We start from the raw sequence: 20,182 nt of genomic DNA on the forward strand, positions 1-20,182 counted from the left end.
GCCTGTTCATTCTGGCCTTGAAAGCACCCGGGTTATGTGCATTCGGAAATACAGAAGACGGTAGAGAATTCCACTCCCACCATTAATTATCATTAAAAAGTAGAAATAGACATGAAAAATTCGATGATTCAAGGCAAAACACATCGACTAACAGACTAGAATTTTGAGTTATGAAAGATTCTACTTCTGAGACTTTTATAATTTATAGTAGCTTTAATTATTGATTTCGTACTTATAGGTTCGTAAATAAAACTACAAATCCACTGATACATATCACATTTCATAAATACATACATAAACTCACACCTATTTCCCCCCGGAGTAAGCAGACTATGGAATTCCATTTGCTTCGAACCTGATATATACACACACACATTGTGATCCCGATGTCACATTTCCTTTCCTAATAAACGAATGAATATTAACACACATTTATCACCATTAACAGCCATTACTTTCGCGAAAAACGAAAGCGAACGCCTCTAATGCGAGGTTGTCAACACAAGGATTAGCCTGTCTATTCAGCTGAAACATGACATAGTATGGTTGCCATCGACCTTGGGCCGCCGAGGTCGTGGAGTGATCGTTACAATTGTCCATTCTGATTAGAGGATAAGTTTGCAAATGCTATGGATTAAGTGCAAGATCTAAGTCAGGGTTTATAACTCTTAAATGATTTTGGAAGAATAGAACAATTAAGTTTTATATCAGAAACTAAAACAGTAGATATTTCTTTTCAAAAACCACGTAGCGCCTTTTTGACAATCACAGTCTGATCTTATTTTTCCCAAATCGGAATCAAGGTTTTGTAAAATTGCGATCATTAACATTTAACTAGATATTTTTTTTTAATTTATGTAAATGAAAAATTTAAACGGTAGATTTACAAATCATCCCCCGCCAAACTTATGAAGTTTGATGACGAGTAGCGCCCACATGCTTATTTATTAAATATTGAAACTAGCTTTTAGCGAGGTTTTATTAACAAATATCAAATCCAAATGTGATTTTTCAAAAAGCTCAATAACATATTCGTAAACTTCACCTTTAGGTTATAAATACGGCTCTGGTTGGTAGTCTGTGATGGAGTTTGCGTAATGGATAAATGCTGTTTGATTTGTAAGGGAAGAAATGAATAGTAGTGATGTCAGAGAGGGTGGAAAAATAGGTCAAGGATGAGGTATTACTGTCTACTTATTACTTGCAGCTGAATGAGACAAATACGTACGTAGAACTTATCAGATTTCACGAGCTACAAGAAGAAACATAACATAACAAATACTTTATGGCACTCACAGGAAATGCAACATACAAAAACAAATGGAAATAAAGACTACGGTGTCCTAATCAATAATATATTTCTCATCAAAAAAAAAAAATAAACACTTCCGAATTTGGTTCAACAAAACACATTTTTTAATTTGTTCACAAATTTTTAATTTGATTTAGGAACATTAACAATTAAAAACCTTATAGTACTCACAGCAAAATATTTATAAATGATGGACACTCAAAGAAGACACTTATACATTAAACTTAAATCAGGCCCTTTACTGAACACAGACCTTCAATCAAGATCTATTGATGAAGTACAAACTAATATGTAGGAGTACGTTGATGATAACTTCTCAAATAAACGCCAAATCAATCCAATTTATAAACCTAAGCTAAGTAGATAATATACTATGAAAGACTAATAAAAAGAAACAATACAAAATTAGGATCTAATCAATAACAAACAATACGTAATTACTATACCGATAGATAAATAGATACACCTCCAGCTTATCAATAGATACGTGATGTGGAATAATGAACCGGATGCTAATCCCTTGAAAGGATTGACACCCATTTGGCAACCATTTGTATAAGCCGTTATAATGGAATACTTAGTAAGAATAGTACGATCCCGCAAAGTTTAAAGGCTTTGACTGCTGAGTTGCTCTGCTGCGTTGCTTAGCAGTGCAAAAAGTCTAGGACAAGCCAGACATTCGTTGAAATTATACATACAAACAGTACAGCACAGTGCAGTACAGTGGAGCAGCGTGGTGGAGTATGCTCCATACCCCCTCCGGTTAATTGAGGGAAGGCCTGTGCCCAGCATTGGGACGTATATAGGCTGTTTATGTGTTTATGTTATGTATACATACAAACATAAAACTCCCATCCGTAAACTCAAAAAGTACTCAAAAAGAACTTGTAGCCACTGTTGATTCGAAGTCCTGAGATGGATATGATGAACTTTATGGTGACATGGTCTATCATGAAAATATTCTAAACTGGAAAGCGGCATAGAAGGTGAAGGTTGTTAGAATCGTTGGTCTCTACCAACCTAGATGGACGTACATTGATCAAATTGGAGATGTCCTTAGAAGGAGTTTATTACTATCAGAACCGGCGAGCGTGTATGAAACGATTGATGAATGTGGAGGAAGCAAGACAGAAATAGGCGTGAGTTTATGTATGTATGTGTAAACTGACCCCAGCCTGAGCATAGTAATTATACGGTCACTGCAAAGCAAATAATTTCCCTATTTTATTCCAAGCAAACACATTGCAACGTCATTGCACAACACCTCGACCGCATAACTTACCTATGTTCAGTCAATTTTGTTTATTACGTTCCTGAGGAGAACAAGTGTTCAAAGAAATACCTTAGCTGCAGTAGACGTCACCAGAAGGCGACAAATCACATCAATTACCCCTTGTTCCTTTCTCCTCGTATCGGTTGTATAGTCAAGGCCTGACCTTACCAACCCTGGTGTTAGAGTTATTATAGAAAAGGCCTTTAACAAGGCTCACGTAACGACTGAGTACTTACATAACATAAGTAAATAGTAGCCGGGACGAACAGCTTAACGTGTCTTCCGGACCCCGTGTGATAAATAGATATACCTACCAACCTATCATCCCATCAAAACTGAGATCAATGACGAGATGATTAACGTTAGTGTCAGGGTAGCTATAAAGCCCTCAACGGCCATAGACATGGTTCATGGTTCACTTAACTTAAATAGTAGCCGAGCCCAACTGCTAACCGTGCCCTCTGAAACACGGATAGGATGATCCAGGCCTTCGGACAATCGAAGGATCAGGCTGCAATTTCCTAATCAAATAAGGGATAACAAATTGATTTTTTGTGACACCCCTACCGGGATTCAAATATCGTGAACCCAACGCTCAACCACTGGACAAAAAAGGCCATTAGTAGAACCGATGATACCAGCTCTGAACACTATAGCATATCATGGTAAGCTACGCGGTGTTAGCTAGAGTAAACGGTCAAAACTCAATGGATTTGAATAGAAGGTTTTTGGCAACCCTATAGCAATCACATAAGGAACGGCAAAATCACCTTTGCTTTGCCAGAACCGACCCTACCCACACGAGGAACTAAACAAAACAAAAGAAAGGAAGCAATAAAAGAGAAACCAATTGAAAACAAAAAGGAAATCAAAGAAATTATTGGATATATTCATCCATTGTCTATAAGCTTTCATATGTTTTCTCTTACTGCGATCATACAAATTGTTTACAAACACGATACGGCGATAAAAACTTAGATATTGTGTAAACGTTCCCAGACTTTCTATACAGTGCAAAAACCACTCTTGACTCTTCAACTATAAAAGTTTATGACACGAGGTTGGGGACCTAAGCTGTAAAGAACAGGAATGTATCTTGTACACAAGTCAACATACGTATTTACTTTCAGACGATGTTGCTATTTATGTTAGGGTTTGAAATGACGGTTTAACAACCGTTTGGATCGGATGATTAGGTTTTTAGGATGGTTTAAAATGAAATTAGCGCTGACAAGTTGGAAAACTTGTTATGTGTTTGTATAATATGTACCTATTTATTAATATTAATTATACCATTTATTTGTAAAGGTAAATGTCTGAATACTTTAAAAGTCATGTGAAAACTTGCGTCATTTTGCTCAGGACTCATCAAATCGAATATACTTTATTACTCTGAAGCAATCTCTTCCAGGCAACCACTACCAGGAATCAGCCATAGAAAACTTGGACGCGAAAGTAATATTTAAAGTTGACATTGAGCACTTAGTGCAATATTATTTTTTAGATGAATTGTTTCAATGTTTCCTTTTTAATCCCCAGTGGGTTTCATTTAGAGAAGTAATATTGCTATTTGACATTGGTTAGCAATATTGCTATTTGAATTGCTTCAATGTGGCAACCCCCTTTTAACCCCCCAGGACTGTTTCCAAAATTCAAATCTCACTTGTAACCAAAACATTACCGACAAGCAACATAGATTCCGCAAAATAATTGCCTTGAACTCGACTTGCAACCATTTTCCGCTAGCATTCGTGGTTGTAAAAACACGACAAATTCAAATTATCTGGCAAAGATCCAATATGCGACAATTAATCGAACAGGAGACATCGGATGCCATTGACCGACCTAGTTTTTCTTGTATTTATGTTGAAGAAACAAACAAAAGATTACAACAGGTCGCGATATAAACGGAATTCAATTTTGCAATCTACTTCCAAAATACTTCCATGAAATATCATACAAACATAAAGCCACGGTTCTAATCTTTATTAAAGTCACAGAATAGACATTCCATGCAAAAATCTTCCTCTTATCGTGTTCCGCCTTACGCCGAGACAGACTCCTTAATCGGAGGGAGCGGAGTGTCCTTTCCACAGTGTGTAGTTTTTCGGACCCGACAAACTTTAAGGGATTCTACGAGTAATTTCATCGAGAAAACACCCCCATATGTGGGGTTCGAAAAACTACACACTGTATAAGTGTAGGTATTATTGTGTATTCTATTAGAAAAATGTCTTTTAATACTCTTTTGACGTCTTTTGGCTTCGTTTACTTTGACATAGAATACACAATAATTCCTACACTTATAGAAGGGACACTCACCGCTCCCTCCGATAGGGGCCACTTAAATCTATCTATACCGTTTTAAAGAGTCTGTATTTCTTACTCGCACGCACGGCGGAATTCTGCACAAAAGTAAATATGATTAATTTTATAATGAGAAACAGTCAGATAAGGACCAATTAGTGACATTTTCTAGACCACGTTTTAGGACAATGACAATTGACATGTATTGCCACATAATACTTGATAGTAATCCCCTCCGGTTGATTGAGGGGAGGCCTGTACCCAGCAGTGGGACGTATATAGGTTGTTTATGTACTTGATTGTAAGTATTCTAAAAACAAACATCGTTTTATGCAAATATGTACCATGCTGCTTATTTGGTGATCTCTTGAACACGTTGAAAGTTTGACCAATATGTATTACAACTTATAACCAGGATTGGTAAACTATCTGCCATATATTATATTTTATTTTAAACCACAAATTCCAAGGCTCCTGCAACTTTGTATCCAGACAAGTTGTGGCTCGGGCCATCTCATTAGGTGGCTACGTTCCATTTACGAGTTTATGTATGTGTGTTCCATTTAATGGAGAGGGCTGTAACTGCACAGTTTACTATAGGAAACAAGGTTGCTGGGGTTCCCAATTAAACATGAACAAGTTGCGATATTGAAAATATATATCCACTATTACCGACATGTGTACTTGTGTAGACCGTGTAAGCTTATACAGAACGTCATGTAGAACATGTAAATGGTAATCAAGCAATGTTGTGCTCACTGGGACGGGCTAACCTATAAAATGCTACTTAGGTTCTACGACGATCTTGTGACGTAGCGAGTAGGCGCCGCTATTTCAAAAGCGCACCCCTAATGCTGGGCAGCAGCGGTATCAGTACTGGTTGGAGACCGAAGAAATGGATTCTAGAAGGACTCTAGCTGGAAACATCACCGATTGAGAAATTGGTCAGTGTACTGCGGAACGGAAGGCGATTGGGGCAACCACCGTTCTACACGCCCTATCTATGGAGCAATGGCGATTACTCCACCGACAAGAGCGCAGCTCTTAAATAAAGAGAGAGAGAATATGATCAAACTGAAAATATTCAATAAATATAGCAAGGTATTAGGTGCCTTAGAGGTAGCTCGAGACAGAGACGCATGGAAAAGTATGCGGGAAGTCTTTTCCCAGCAGTGGGACACTTTACTACACCCCAGACTCCCCACATTAAAATGTCATCCTTACCGTGTGCCACCTGACGCGTTAGTGCGAGCGAGACACAGTTCGCACGCACGGATTAGTGCCATTTGAGACGAAAACATAGAATAAGGAATAATACTACGTATAGAACGGCAACTCTCCGCTCCCCACCAGCGGCTGAGCTAGGTTTACCTCCCCCCCACCCTTCAGTCTTCAAATCAAATATACTTAATAAAGTATATTTGATTTGAAGATTATATTATAGGAAGTATATTATATTTGATTTGAGTTTCTGTGCAATAGCACAGAAACAAAACATACACACATTTATAAAACATTTAGCAACAGTACAAATGAGCCGTAGTCTTCAATCGTATGGTCGTCAGACATCACACAGACAGATGCGAGTGTACGATAACGTCAATGTGTAGTGTCTGTGTAAACGAGGTGTTTTGTATGAAGTGTCGAAGTGTGTGGGAGGGTGTGACGAAAGTATAACCCAGAGTGAATTCTTAAAAACCAAATTACGAAGCAGCGAAAAAAGAGCCAGAAGCGTCTTATCAGATAATTCCAACATTTATTAATAGATTCTAATAAATAGCACGGGAAAGTGCCACAAACCAATCACAAATCCGCTATTTGACGGAGCAGATTGCTTTCAATCTTATTGTAGCAATCAAGACAACATGAATGCGGAATCTCAATACCGAAAATAAAGCATTATAGCTATATAGCCGCAGCATGGCACCACCCGCGACACGATAACTGAACCAAGTTTCTTCACTAGGCGATATATAAACCAATATTCTATAAACTCTAAAATCGTATGTAATACGTCAGGTAGGTAAATAAACCAGTTCTTTTGGATATGCGATAGAGCTAAACCAATCATCATCAAATCACTAATTTAAGAGCCACGCTCTTGTCGGTGTAGCATTCTCCATGCTACTTTTTAGGGAAAAATGGTTTCCCTCTTGTCTTCCGCCCCGCAGTACTCTGTCTGACGCGAGTCGAATGGCGCCCAGAGTAGTCTATTTCAAAGCCGTACTAGGACTCCTGTCCTCCGCCTCTGAATAGTACTGACAGTTACACCAATCATATTCGTTCAAAAATCGCACGCGATAAATGAACTAATGCTATTGACTATCTTCTATTGTGTCAGTTGTGAGGTGGATTACCAACCTCATCAACCCTGATGTCAGGGTTATTATTGAGCCGACAAAGTCACCTGACATGGCTCACGTAACGAGTACTTACTTATACCAGTAAATAGTAACCGGGACCAACGGCTAAATGTCCTTCCGAAGCTATTAGACAAACTAATTTTGGCTCAAATGTCGCGCGCGACGCGATATGCGAGCTCCATGTTGCGGTTACTGGTTTGCTAGGTTCACTACCGGTAGAGATGTTCTAATTAATACCTAAATAGCCGCATTGTGAGCCACAGCTCTTAGACTATACCCGTCTGTTAGCAAGGCAATAAATTAAGGCAACGCCAATTAATTTGGAGTTCCTTGATCTTTTATGAGGCATGTTTTGTTAATTTTATTTGAATGTTGAGGTTGGTTGATTTATCTGATGTTATGTTGTGTGGTACAGATCAGATCTTGTTTGGCTATCATAAGTTGACTTATCGACATAGTAGATAAATTATAGAGAAATACTAATTCCTAAAAAAGTATTTTTATCCTGGCTACGAGTTAATACGTTACGATCGAGTTAAGACTTTGTATAAAGTCGAAACTAAAGGATTTTCTCATTTCAAAGCCTTGAAAACAACGTAAATAGTGTTGAGAACATCCCCCCCCCCCTCAATCAACTAAAGGGGGGGTCCTTAATTCTCATTTTCTATTGCATGCTCCTTTTATCAATTTGATTATTTGATTTTGATTTTTTCTTTTATGGCTGCAAGTTGTCTTTGAATACTTGTGGCTCTGCCCACCCCATTAGGGATTACGGGCGTGAGTTTATGTTATGTGACAACAGCGATGAATATTCAAAAGGTACCAGCAAGATGCGAGGTGGCAAAAAATGACCTAGATCCCATGTTTTGGTTATGTTATGAATAAAGAATGACGCATCGTCGACTGCGTACGCTGAGCCATATGGTCACATACCTACTTCACTACATTTCGACTAAAAAAAAATAATAATAAATGGACTTGTTTTTGTCACAAAAAATATGTCAAAACAATAATGACATAATGCTACAAAAGTTTTGCTTTGATTGTAAAATAAAATAATTACATTCGAAAATGTATACAGAATCGAATCATGCGCAAGCTCCAATGTAATTCATGAACGTAAATAGGTACTTGTATCAGTGATTTATGAATGGAGCGGAATGAATCATATTAAAGTGAATAAGTATAAAACTATTTATGTTTCGATGTTATTATTGGACAACTAACCTTGGATAATCTCTGCTGGTCGATACCTGGATGATGGTTGCAATGAGTGCGAGTGTGGAGTATCACCACAAACTATGGCTCACCTTTTGTGCTGTCCTAAATGACCTAACACCTACACTATTAAAGATCTTCACGAAGCCACTGACAATGCCGTAAGCGCCAACTATTGGTCAGCAAAAACATAGCATCGATCGCCACCGACTCGCAAAGAAAAAGACTAACCTTGTGGGTATATTACGGAGAAAATTTACAAAAACCCTTTAAATTCTTCAATGGCTTAATCTGAAAAATGCTTACCCGACAGAAGCCTTAACTATTCTAGGGGTTAAAATACAAGTTTATAGTCGATGTTTTTATTTTATGTCAAAATCATTTATTTATCTTTCATTCAAAAACCTTATTAGGTTAGTTTCATATAAAAATAAAAAATAAAAAAAGAAAATGATAAAGATAATAAAATGTCATATCACAAAAGAATAATATAAATACCAAAGAGATCGTTCCAAGGAGCCCATCGTTAACACTCCTACCATCTCTAATCTACAGCCAACAATGTTTAATCGACAAATTCAAAAGGCAAACGAAACTTTCAAATCACACGTGCACTATAAATATCGCAAGGCTCATGGTACCAAGGTGATGCAAATTGACAGTTCACAGTTGGTCCATAAGACAGTTATCTGCGGTTAAAGTGACTCCTTAAATGGAGAAGGCGATTTAAGGCTCTATTCTGACCTTCCTGGCACAGTGAGTCACATACGAATACGACCTTTTCTCGTGATTAATATACAGGGTGGCCCAAAGGTGTAATGTTACTTACACACACACACACACATAAACAGCCTATATACGTCCCACTACTGGGCACAGATTATTTGCACGCCGCCCGCTTGCAGGTTAGATAAACCTTACTTAATTCTACATTACCACCTGTGAATTGTATCTGATCTACGACTTATCACGGCCGTGGCCGTGGTCCAGTGGGTGAGCGTTGGGCTCACGATCCGGAGGGCCCGGGTTCGAATCCCGGTGGGGACATCACAAAAATCACTTTGTGATCCCTAGTTTGGTAAGGACATTACAAGCTGATCACCTGATTGTCCGAAAGTAAGACGATCCGTGCTTCGGAAGGCACGTTAAGCCGTTGGACCCGGTTTATACTAACTGATGTAAGTACGTAGTCGTTACATGAGTCATGTCAGAGGCTTTGGCGGCTTAATAGTAAACTTGACACTAGGGTTGATGAGGTTGGTAATCCACACGATAGAAGAAGAAGTATGACTTATCTACGCAAACAAATTTATATTATTATTATGTAATTTTCGCCTTAGGTATATACCGCTTTGGTAATCCGCTCTATGTGCAGATTGTTGTAAAACAATGAATGATTTCTGAAGTAAGGCAGAAAATCTTGAAAAAGCTAGGAAATGGTACATATCTCCGAAACTGTAAATAATTACTAGCACAATTCTCCAATAAGTCCCTCTATCTTGCTTTTAGGTAAACGTCAACCTTTGGGGCACCCTGTAGGTATAGTATAAGTCATACTGTTGACGAACTTATTACTCATATATAAAACTGTTTTTGTTAACGTTTTAGCGGAATATTAAGTTAAAAATAAACTAAGTATAATTGATATAACTGACTAATAAATAGTTATTAAATAATAAATAGAGCGAGGCAATAATAATAATTATGTTTCAATGATTGCGGTACAAGAAAATTACTCAGAGTTACAATGACATTTCAATTGATCATGTTAACTTAATAAGGATCATTTATTACGTAGGTACAATGCACGTACATAATTCACGCATGTAGGTTAATAGGGCCGGTGACAACGCAAGTAGAAAAGAAACTTGTAAACACAGCTTCTAAGATAGAAAAAGAAAGAAAAGAAAAGAAAGTAAAAGAAAAGAAAAGAAAAGAAAAAAAAGAAAAGAAAAGAAAAGAAAAGAAAAGAAAAGAAAAGAAAAGAAAAGAAAAGAAAAGAAAAGAAAAGAAAAGAAAAGAAAAGAAAAGAAAAGAAAAGAAAAGAAAAGAAAAGAAAAGAAAAGAAAAGAAAAGAAAAGAAAAGAAAAGAAAAGAAAAGAAAAGAAAAGAAAAGAAAAGAAAAGAAAAGAAAAGAAAAGAAAAGAAAAGAAAAGAAAAGAAAAGAAAAGATTTATTATTAGAGGACGCTACAGCTATCATACAATAACGTAAACGATAACGTATCTACAGTTTGGAACCCTGTCTTGTTAATAGATATATTTGTCATTCACTGAGACTTCTAATTCAATTTGTCAAATAAGTTAATGCGACATAGATGTTAAATGTATCCGATTAAATGCTCAGTTTTCAGCTTGATAAAATGTATTAGGTAGGTGAAGGTGATGTAAATGTAGCTTCCAAACATTCATTCATAACTTCATCAATCTTTGGTTAGCATAAAGTCAATCAATAATCATCGGAAAAAATAAAATTAATTTAACAGTCATAGAACTGAGTATCTATCAACAAGTTGCCACACTAAATCCAATTTTAGTAAGCTCATTTATAATGGCTATGATTATCATAAATATTGGCATTTTAATGAGGATTCCGATTTGGGTCTTCTTGACCCTTATGCAGGCATGTGTATGAATATTTATGTCATATATGTTTAAATTCATTTATTTCTAATATACGTACGTAGGCACCAACGTACGTTTACTCACTTACCTACTGGTGCTGGGATTTCCAAAGGAATACCGTCTAAGTAAGTATATAGGTTATATAATATTATAAATCAGACATGATCTTGCGCTATTGGGCACCAAGTAGGTTAACACCTACAGTACATTGTTAATTCTATGTCTATCAAATAAATAGACAGAACTTTTATAAAGCTTATCAGGAAAGTAGATACATTTTCTGTGTTAATATTTAAATGTTTGATATTTGTCACTATACTAAATGTAACTAACTATATGTATTAAGTCTTCTTCGAACTACATTTTGTTTTTCTCAAGCAATTCGGAATTACCGATTCCATGTATTTGTATATAAATATGTATAGATTTATCCATAAATCGACTGGTACCTCTGCATGCGCTGTTGCATAATCAACCGCAGTACCAACTAACGTAGCATACGTATTTCACAACATAGATCACATCATACCACGAGTATGTCCAATGCGATCATTGTATTATGTTATACTGCGGCCTTGGGAATTAATTAGCAACAATTAGATACTACAAAATAATCGCACAACGCCATTTAGTAGTAAATAGCGCTAAACTAGGCATAACGATGGATTTGATTTAGTAAACGCAAAATCAACACAACAACACATAAAATAATCTCACAGCTAGGTATATCCCAATGTGGTAGTGAGAGGTACATCCATCGCAAGATGAACTAAGTACCCACACCTCACCAAGATTTCTGTAAGACCAACGTGATAAGTGAAAATCGATTAATAGAAACCTTAAGTAGAAAAAGAGCGTGCGAATAGAAGACCTAACAATGTACAAGTAACTGTACTTTACATTGATCGCAATATAGGAACCAGTGTCGTAAAAGACATAGGCGCTAAGAAAACCTCAATCTTTAATCCACATTCAAACTACATCATCTACATCTATCAAACATCCGTTCAATTTCACCCCGTATTTACCAAGAACCAACGTAGCAAGAACCCAAACAATCAGGAACATCAAAGCCGACCTTGTCTGCAAGTTGACAAGAATTAAGAATTCTCTCTACCACCATGTGTGGTGACATCACAAGACCTCGGAAAGGTCGGCTTTTAATAAAACCCAGCTCAATGGAAACTGGTTTACAGATCCATGTGAACTTTGAGTTTCCTGTCGTTTTGCGAACCAGAGTATGTCAAGGCGACAATGCATCAAATGAGATTATATCACTCTTCATATATCGTCTTAACACTGCTATTTACATCCGTAATGTTGATTTTACAAAGTAGCAATGATTTGAATATGTTATTTATGTTGTGTTGGCGATTGATTACGTGATCGCTGTTATCGTCTATACTCAAAATACTTGTCGAGTATCATTTGTGATTAAAGATATCGATAAATTGTTCGTTTCAACAAAATTACTAAACATTGACACAAGTTCATGTTTTAGGTGTACAGGCAGGAATATTCAAACACATTGAAGCACCTGTTCAAAATGTCCATGCATATGCATAACTTATTGCGTACAAGGTAGCGGTTATCAATACCTGTATAGATATTTAGTAGTTAGGTTATAATAGCCTTGCTAAGGGCCTGTAGGTGGAATTGCGTCGGATAACTAGCAAAGGCTAGGAGCCCTGTAGAACTGGCTCCTACCCACGGGACGCGGGCGCGTGATTTGCATTGAAGGCTAGATATAACACATCCATATTCATTACTCAAACCTAGACCTAACCCAACCTGAACGGCATTAGCATTGGAAAGGATTAATAAATACCCCTCACGGATGTAGCAGTAATGATGAATCAGGACAACAAAACCTCGACAATTTGGCCACCAAAATTCACGGAAAAGTTTGTAAAACCTCCGTAGAATTAAAGAATGTAAATATTTTAGTAACAGTTTACAGCAATGCTCCTTCAGATGGACTATAAAACCAGTTAATGGGACAGTAAAAGTCCGAATATTATTAGGTCCCACCCACGAGGCCTTCCAGGAATAGAATCGGACGTCATGAAAGAAACAGAAGAGAACCGCAAAAACTACTAACCGATGCTAATGGAACCAAATTAACCTCCTATTGAACAATTACCACTGACCTCACCCGGCAACGTCCTGTAACTGGTGCAGTCTAATGATTTGTAAGAAGATCTATTCGGGACAGACCCGTGAAAACCGAATTTAAACGTGTTGACACATCACACAACAGTCGGCTAAACACTCCAAAAATAACGAGCTGGCAACCATCACCAGACACAAAGGAGGGTACCTTTCATAAAACTAACACTCCCGACAATATTGTAGTAAATAAACACGCTATCAAAGCCACTGTAAGAGCACATCGGAAGCACTGCACTCGGACGCACCTTATAAAAATAAATGAACCGGATGGTTCAAGTACTTCGTAGACGCAATCATTTGTAACTAACGCACGCACTGTTACCGTACATTATGATTGTAAACAAACACACGAGGGCACACCTCACGATAAAGAAGATTTATCCGATCGATTGATGTGTAACTTAGATGAAAATAAATACAAAATAAATAATACTCACAGCCGGGCGATATTCCGTTCTCCTTCATAGCGCAGCGGAATGGATAATAAGTGCCTGGCAGCACCTTGCCATACATTGTCCGATCCATCTTCGGCCAATCGTGAAGCTGTTTTTTAGAAATAAAACACCCACGGAGCCGACACTAGGCACAGCGCACCATAATCACAGCCTACACCGTAGCAGAGTAAACAGCGGCCCACGCGCCGCGTAAATGCATAAGTATTGCAATCACAGTCAGTCAATCACATGCAAGTGCATTCGGGTAAAGTTTTCAACACTTGAAAATTTCAAGGACGCGGCACTAGTTTTCTTCACTATAGAACGGCAGTTTGGTCGGCGTTGGTGGACATATCGTTATTTTTATTGGTGCGGATAAAGTTGCTGATAAGGTGATAAGTGATAAGGCAATGTCACGAGGGCGAGGTCGCGCGCGCTGCGAGTAGAGTATTCGTCAACGCGGCCCAGTCACAACTAACGCGGCGTAGAGTCGCTCACGTAACCGGCGCCGGCGCACGCCGCACCGGCAGAGGCACTCCAGCACACCGGCTGGGGGATTATTTATACGCAGTCACAAATCAAGTGCATTCGTCAAAATACAACAATTGTTCCGTCAGCAGTAGCGGATTTATTGAAGAAAGGAACGCCGAAGCCCATACGTTTTAACAATAAGCTCTTCAAATAACTTTCGTTTTAACAGCAATTTCAAAATTTTAACTTAGCTGATTTTCTCAGAGTACTTGTGCACAAGAATATTATGTCAATACCTACAAATGTAAAGGGCTAACTTTCAAAACTTCCTGCTTCACTAACTCTATCTACTTTATAGTTTAAAGTACTCCAAACAAAACCGAATATCAATAAATCTGCGGGCTTACATACAATCCCACAATGAAGCAATCATTCTTGAAATGGGATTCTCGAGATTCTCGAGCTCGAGTTGACGGAAGATATTCGAATGGGCATCAATCACGCATTCTCTAGCGGTAAATTCTAAATTCTAATTTTGTTGTTGGTTCCCGCCAAATTCCGGCATATCCGGCGATGCGCGTGAGTCCCCTGACGGCGGCTTCCGGTCCATCATTCTCACTCCATCACATTCTTCTCAAGTTTACGATAGTCATTAGATGACAACTAGCTCGCACTTTGATCTGTTCGGCGTTTCTCAAGAACCTCATTTAACGAACCCTTCACTGGAATCGCTACTGAATTTGTGTTTATCGTATTTTGTGCGGAAGCTTGGTTTAAATAGAGGTGTGTTTCGTGTCCTATGCCCTTATTGGTTTACTTTATAGGAATCATAAACCGTATTTCTGTCAAAGCGTGTTAAACACTCGTAGTTTCGTAGGACTAAGTGAATGTCCTGTTTTCTTGAAAAGGCGTTTGTGGAGACTTCGTGGAGGTTCAGTTAACACCTTTAAGCTTTACGACTATGTTCCCACGTCCAGCAAAGTTTGAGTAAACCTGCAGAGCTAACACGCGCAACGAGATAAAATTATCGATCGAGTCGATAAATTTTCCCTAACATGCGTGTCACGATAGATAAAATTATTGTCACGATAAAAGTTCATCACGTCGAAGAACCGATGTAGTCATTTTGTAAAAAAAATGTTTTTGTATTTGACAACATGCATACTTTTCGTTTTGAGTCCTTTGTCAAATCCACGTCAGTTTGAGCTAAAAGACTGTAATCCTGTAATTTATCACGTTGTGGTATTTTAACAGAACAACATAATTTTTTAGTGTGCCATGTTATCGACAAAACGACATAATATATCGTCAGAATCGATAAAATGACCGAAATGTCAAAATTTTATGCCATTGCGCATGTTAGCCCTAATGGATTCAGTTACGACTGCGCGGAGAGATGTGATTCTGCGAATCACTAATTGCACTTAAATATACTGTCATAAGAACTTCTTGAAACTGAAATGTTGTGGAAAGTAATACCAAATCTAAGGGACTGCGTAGTTTTTTAAACTGTTTTGTTGACACTATAGGTTCAATGAACGATAAAGCTTTTAATTAACTTTGTTTTGGGTTTCATCCTAGTGTGTGCCAAAAGAGTGCTGGTTATCATCTCGGACACGTCACACAAAATAGTATTGTAGCAACCTGTGCCCAGAGTCCATATTTGAGCACTGGACAAAAGCTCATATATCGAAACCCAGCTCTTACTTATAAATTATTAGGCTAATACTAGGTATTAAGTTTTCTGTCATACTAACACCTATGGCTAGACTACTCTGCACGCCATTCCACTTGCGTCAGATAGAGTACAGATGTATTCTGAACCGGTGTGCGTGCATGAAACGATTGATGAGTATGGAGGAAGCAAGAGAAGTATGTCAGGATCGAAGCAAATGGAATTCCATAGCCCCTGCTTACCCCGGTAGGAAATCAATATGTAGAGACAATCATTTGTATATGTTATACATGTCAACAGGGGTGAAAAGCGTAAAATGGAACGAAAGCACGGAACCTTCGCAATGTTATCGCTCAAAAAACATTGAACGATCATTAAAACGACAAATTGCGTTTTACAAATGTCCGTTTAGCATTTTACGATGTACCTAACTGTTCATTGTTCAGGCCCGGGCTCTAATAAGGAAGTCAATATTTGAGTTGGCCGAGCTAACATAGCCCACTTGCACACGGCCATTATACCACTAAAGGGGATTGGACATGCCGTTCATGTTTATGCGTATTTCACACTAGATGACGTAAGGCAGTGGTTCCTAACCTGGGGGTAATTACCCCCTCAGGGGTAAAACGAAGATTCTAGGGGGGTAACACGGGATGGCACGAAATAGTATTATAACTCTTGTTACATTAAAAACAAAATCCAGAAACCGTCTGAATGTTGATCATGACAGGACATGCGCGTTGAGTGAAACCGAACCTAATATTGTCAAATTTGCGAATGCAAAGCAATTTCAATCTTCACACTAATTAACTCCAAGATTTATATATTACTTTACTAGTTACCTAAACGTGCATTTTCTTACTTACATAATAAACATATATTCGTTCGAATTTGTGTGGTTTTAATTGTTTTAAATTAGGGGTAAACTCAATTTCCATACTTGTTCACAGGGGTGTGACATTAAAAAGGTTAGAATCCACTGGCGCAAGGGAATCTTATCACGAAGGCCTGAAATGCTTTGAACCCTTAAGTAAATGTGCGCGAGGCTAATATCGTCATCATCAACAACAGCCGATGATCCGTCCTTCGGTAGGCACGTCAAGCCGTTGGTCCCGGTTACTACTTAATGCTGTAAGTAGACGTTACATAACACATGTCAGGGGCCTTTGGCGGCTCAATAATAACCCTGACACCAGGGTTGATGAGGTTTGCAGTCCACCTCACAACCCACGCGATAGAAGATCATCAACAGCATATCTGCTAGACTACCTAGTAGTATCAGTGACAAACATAACATACACTACATAGCATACGTCTCCAGGGAGAGGCAAATCCTGGAAACCAAGTGATATCAAATATCTCAGATATCAAATATGAATTCAAACTTACAAAGTCGAATTCAGTGGTAGAAGTCGATGTGAACGAGGCTTGTTATTAAGCGGAAAATTAAAAATTACACGTTCGCTGCAGTAGAAAGTTGAATTAAAAGATCGGCTGCGCTTGTTATTAAATGCAAACGACTGAAGTATACATAACTAATTAATTAGCGTGAACTAGGGAAAACCTTAGGGTGAAGACCTCAACGGTTGCGGAGGCGGAGATGGGAGCCATTGGTACGGCAATGCAGGACGGAAGAGGTGTGTCACAGGGACTGTAACCTGGAAATGGAGGACAGGAGTCCTAGTTCGGCTTTGAAATAGACTACTCTGAGCGCCATCCCACTCGCGTCAGACAGAGTACTGCGGGGCGGAAGAGGGAAACCACTGCTCTATTTTTCCCTAAAAAATAGCATGGAGGATGCTACACCGACAAAAGCGTGGCTCTTAAATTAGTGATGATGAGGGAAAACTTATTAATTTAGTGTTCAATTTATTCGGACTATTTAAGACTAGACTTCTTCTTCTATCGTGTGGGTTGTGAGTTGGATTACCAACCTCATCAACACTTCGGGATTATTATTGAGCCGCCAAAGTACTACATAATTACATCAGTAAGTAGTAACCGGGACCAATGGGTCAACGAGCCTTACGAAGCACGGATCGTCTTACTTTCGGACAATCCGGTGATCAGCCTGGAATGTCCTAAGTCCTAACCAAACCACGGGTTGATTTTTGTGATATCTCTACGAGTACTCTACGAATGTACAATATTTATGTATCGTATACAAAGATAGGTTTAGTAACCTAAGTAGTGAGATAAAGATAGACACGATAACTGACCAGCATACTAATTTCTTGAGAAAACTTGCCGTATTCAAATCACATGCAAATCAAGAGGAAACTGTTTTTCCGACCTTTTTAGAAACTAGAGGTTTCACTATCTCCAGTTTTGGTATGAGAACGAGAGTTGTCCTATCCGGACGATGTTTTTATTTGTTTGTACACTAGTATGGCTTTGTTTTCATCTCTCGTGTGGGCTGTGAGGTGGATCACCAACCTCATCAACCCTGGTGTCAGGGTTACTATTGAGCCGCCAAAAGCCCCTGACATGATTCACGTAACGACTACTTACTTACATCAGTAAGTAGTAACCGGGACCAACGGCTTAACGTGCCTTCCGAAGCACGGATCATCTTACTTTCGGACAATCAGGTGATCAGCCTGTAATGTCCTAACCAAACTAGGGATTACAAATAAATTTTTGTAATATTTCCCCACCGGGATTCGAACACCCGCTTTCTGTGTATTAAATTAAAAATACGCAACACACAAGAAGCCATATGTAATACCCCCCCCCCCCCCCCCCCCCCTATTACATGGAACTTAAACGTAACTGGCGAGGAGTGAGTGTAAATAGTAAGTAAGTAAAAATAAGTAAATACATACTATACACCTCTGTCTACACCTTTAAGGATACAGGCGTGATGCTGACACATGATACACATGCATGTGGAATGTGTATGTACTACACGGAATGCAATTAATAATTGAGTACATAATAACATAACATAACCAGTATACGTCCCACTGCTGGTCACAGGCCTCCCCTCAATCAACCGGAGGGGGTATGGAGCATACTCCACCAAGCTGCTCCACTGCGGGTTGGTGGAGGTGTTTCTACGGCTAATAGCCGAGACCAACGGCTTAACATGCCCTCCGAAGCACAGAATCATCTTACTTTTTCGGACAATCAGGTGATTCAAGCCTGAAAAGTTCTTACCAAACAAAGGACAGTCCCACAAAGTGATTTCGACAATGTCCCCATCGGGAATCGAACCCGGACCTCCAGATCGTGAGCTTAACGCTCTAACCACTAGACCACGGAGGCTGTTAAATTAATTAATTGAGTATTAATAAAACAATTAAGTATTGCTATGTTATAGGCATTTTCTATGTTTACAATACGACCAAATAAAAATACCCAGAAATTAAATATGTTCTAATTTCAGCTTCACTGAGAATAAATCCCTTGACCTGCCATTGAATTTGGTCTCAAAATGTCTAGACTGTACTCTAGTTTGAACGTCCGCCAACACCAACCAACCCGCCTGCCAAGGGTGAAACTGAACACTACATCAATACATCGAACATCACGTGTTTACTACCACAACAACATTTCAAAATATTTTACTCAGGGACTTTCCAGCCGACGTTCACCAAAAACAATATAAAAAAAAAAATAATAATTTTATTTCAGACAGATGCCCATATTTGTTAGTATTACAAAAACTTAAAAACTATGTTAGTAGTGACAAAACAAAATTTAATTTAAATATTTGCCAGGCCCGCCTAATATAAGTAGATAGCGTTTAGTTTTTAACCCCCGACGCAAAAACGACGTGTTATAAGTTTGACGTGTCTGTGTGTGTGTGTGAATGTGTCTGTCTATGGCATCGTAGCTCCCAGACGAATGATCCGATTTTAATGCGGTTTTTTTTTGTTTGAAAGTATATCAGTCGAGTGTTCTTAGCTATGTCTGGTGCAAATCGGTTCAGGTCTTCAAAGTCATCAGGTCGTTTGTTAGGTGTGATAGGAACGTTACACGCTCAGTTTGCTTGCAAGCATATGTGGGACCTGACATTTGAAATACTAATGTGTTCTGGAACCATTGAGCTTGTCTGCTGTTAGCGTACTTTTTATCTGATCGGGGTTTTTTTTTTAATTTATAGTTATAACGTGATAACTACCTATTTACTCGGGTACATAATTATTCCAAAATACAATGCAATGGCAGAAACATAAAAATAATCATCATCACCAGCCCATTAACGTCCCCACTGCTGGGGCACGGGCCTTCCCTATGGATGGATAGGGAGATCGGGCCTTAAACCACCACGCGGGCCCAGTGCGGATTGGTGGTTATTAACGACTGCTAATGCAGCCGGGACCAATGG

General features: G+C 38.5%; 2 protein-coding genes across 3 annotated transcripts in view; both read right to left on the minus strand.

Annotated features, from left to right (window-relative positions):
• Positions 1-20,182, minus strand: part of LOC126367322 (paxillin) — a 110,862-nt gene that overhangs the window by 79,377 nt on the left and 11,303 nt on the right. Inside the window, exon 1 of one of the 2 annotated variants that reach the window (XM_050010796.1) lies at positions 13,707-13,797. The exons of the other annotated variant lie outside the window; for it this stretch is intronic. Within the exon in view, the coding sequence (XP_049866753.1) occupies positions 13,707-13,794 (88 nt within the window). The 5' untranslated portion in view covers positions 13,795-13,797. Of the gene's footprint in view, positions 1-13,706; positions 13,798-20,182 lie in introns of those variants that run through there. 2 annotated transcript variants of the gene reach the window in all.
• The window catches only part of LOC126367377 (CD63 antigen-like), a 150,637-nt gene that overhangs the window by 72,499 nt on the left and 57,956 nt on the right, over positions 1-20,182 (minus strand). The gene's annotated exons all lie outside the window — the stretch shown is intronic.

Source organism: Pectinophora gossypiella, chromosome 6, assembly GCF_024362695.1.
Source record: "Pectinophora gossypiella chromosome 6, ilPecGoss1.1, whole genome shotgun sequence".
In the NCBI taxonomy this organism is placed as follows: domain Eukaryota; kingdom Metazoa; phylum Arthropoda; class Insecta; order Lepidoptera; family Gelechiidae; genus Pectinophora; species Pectinophora gossypiella.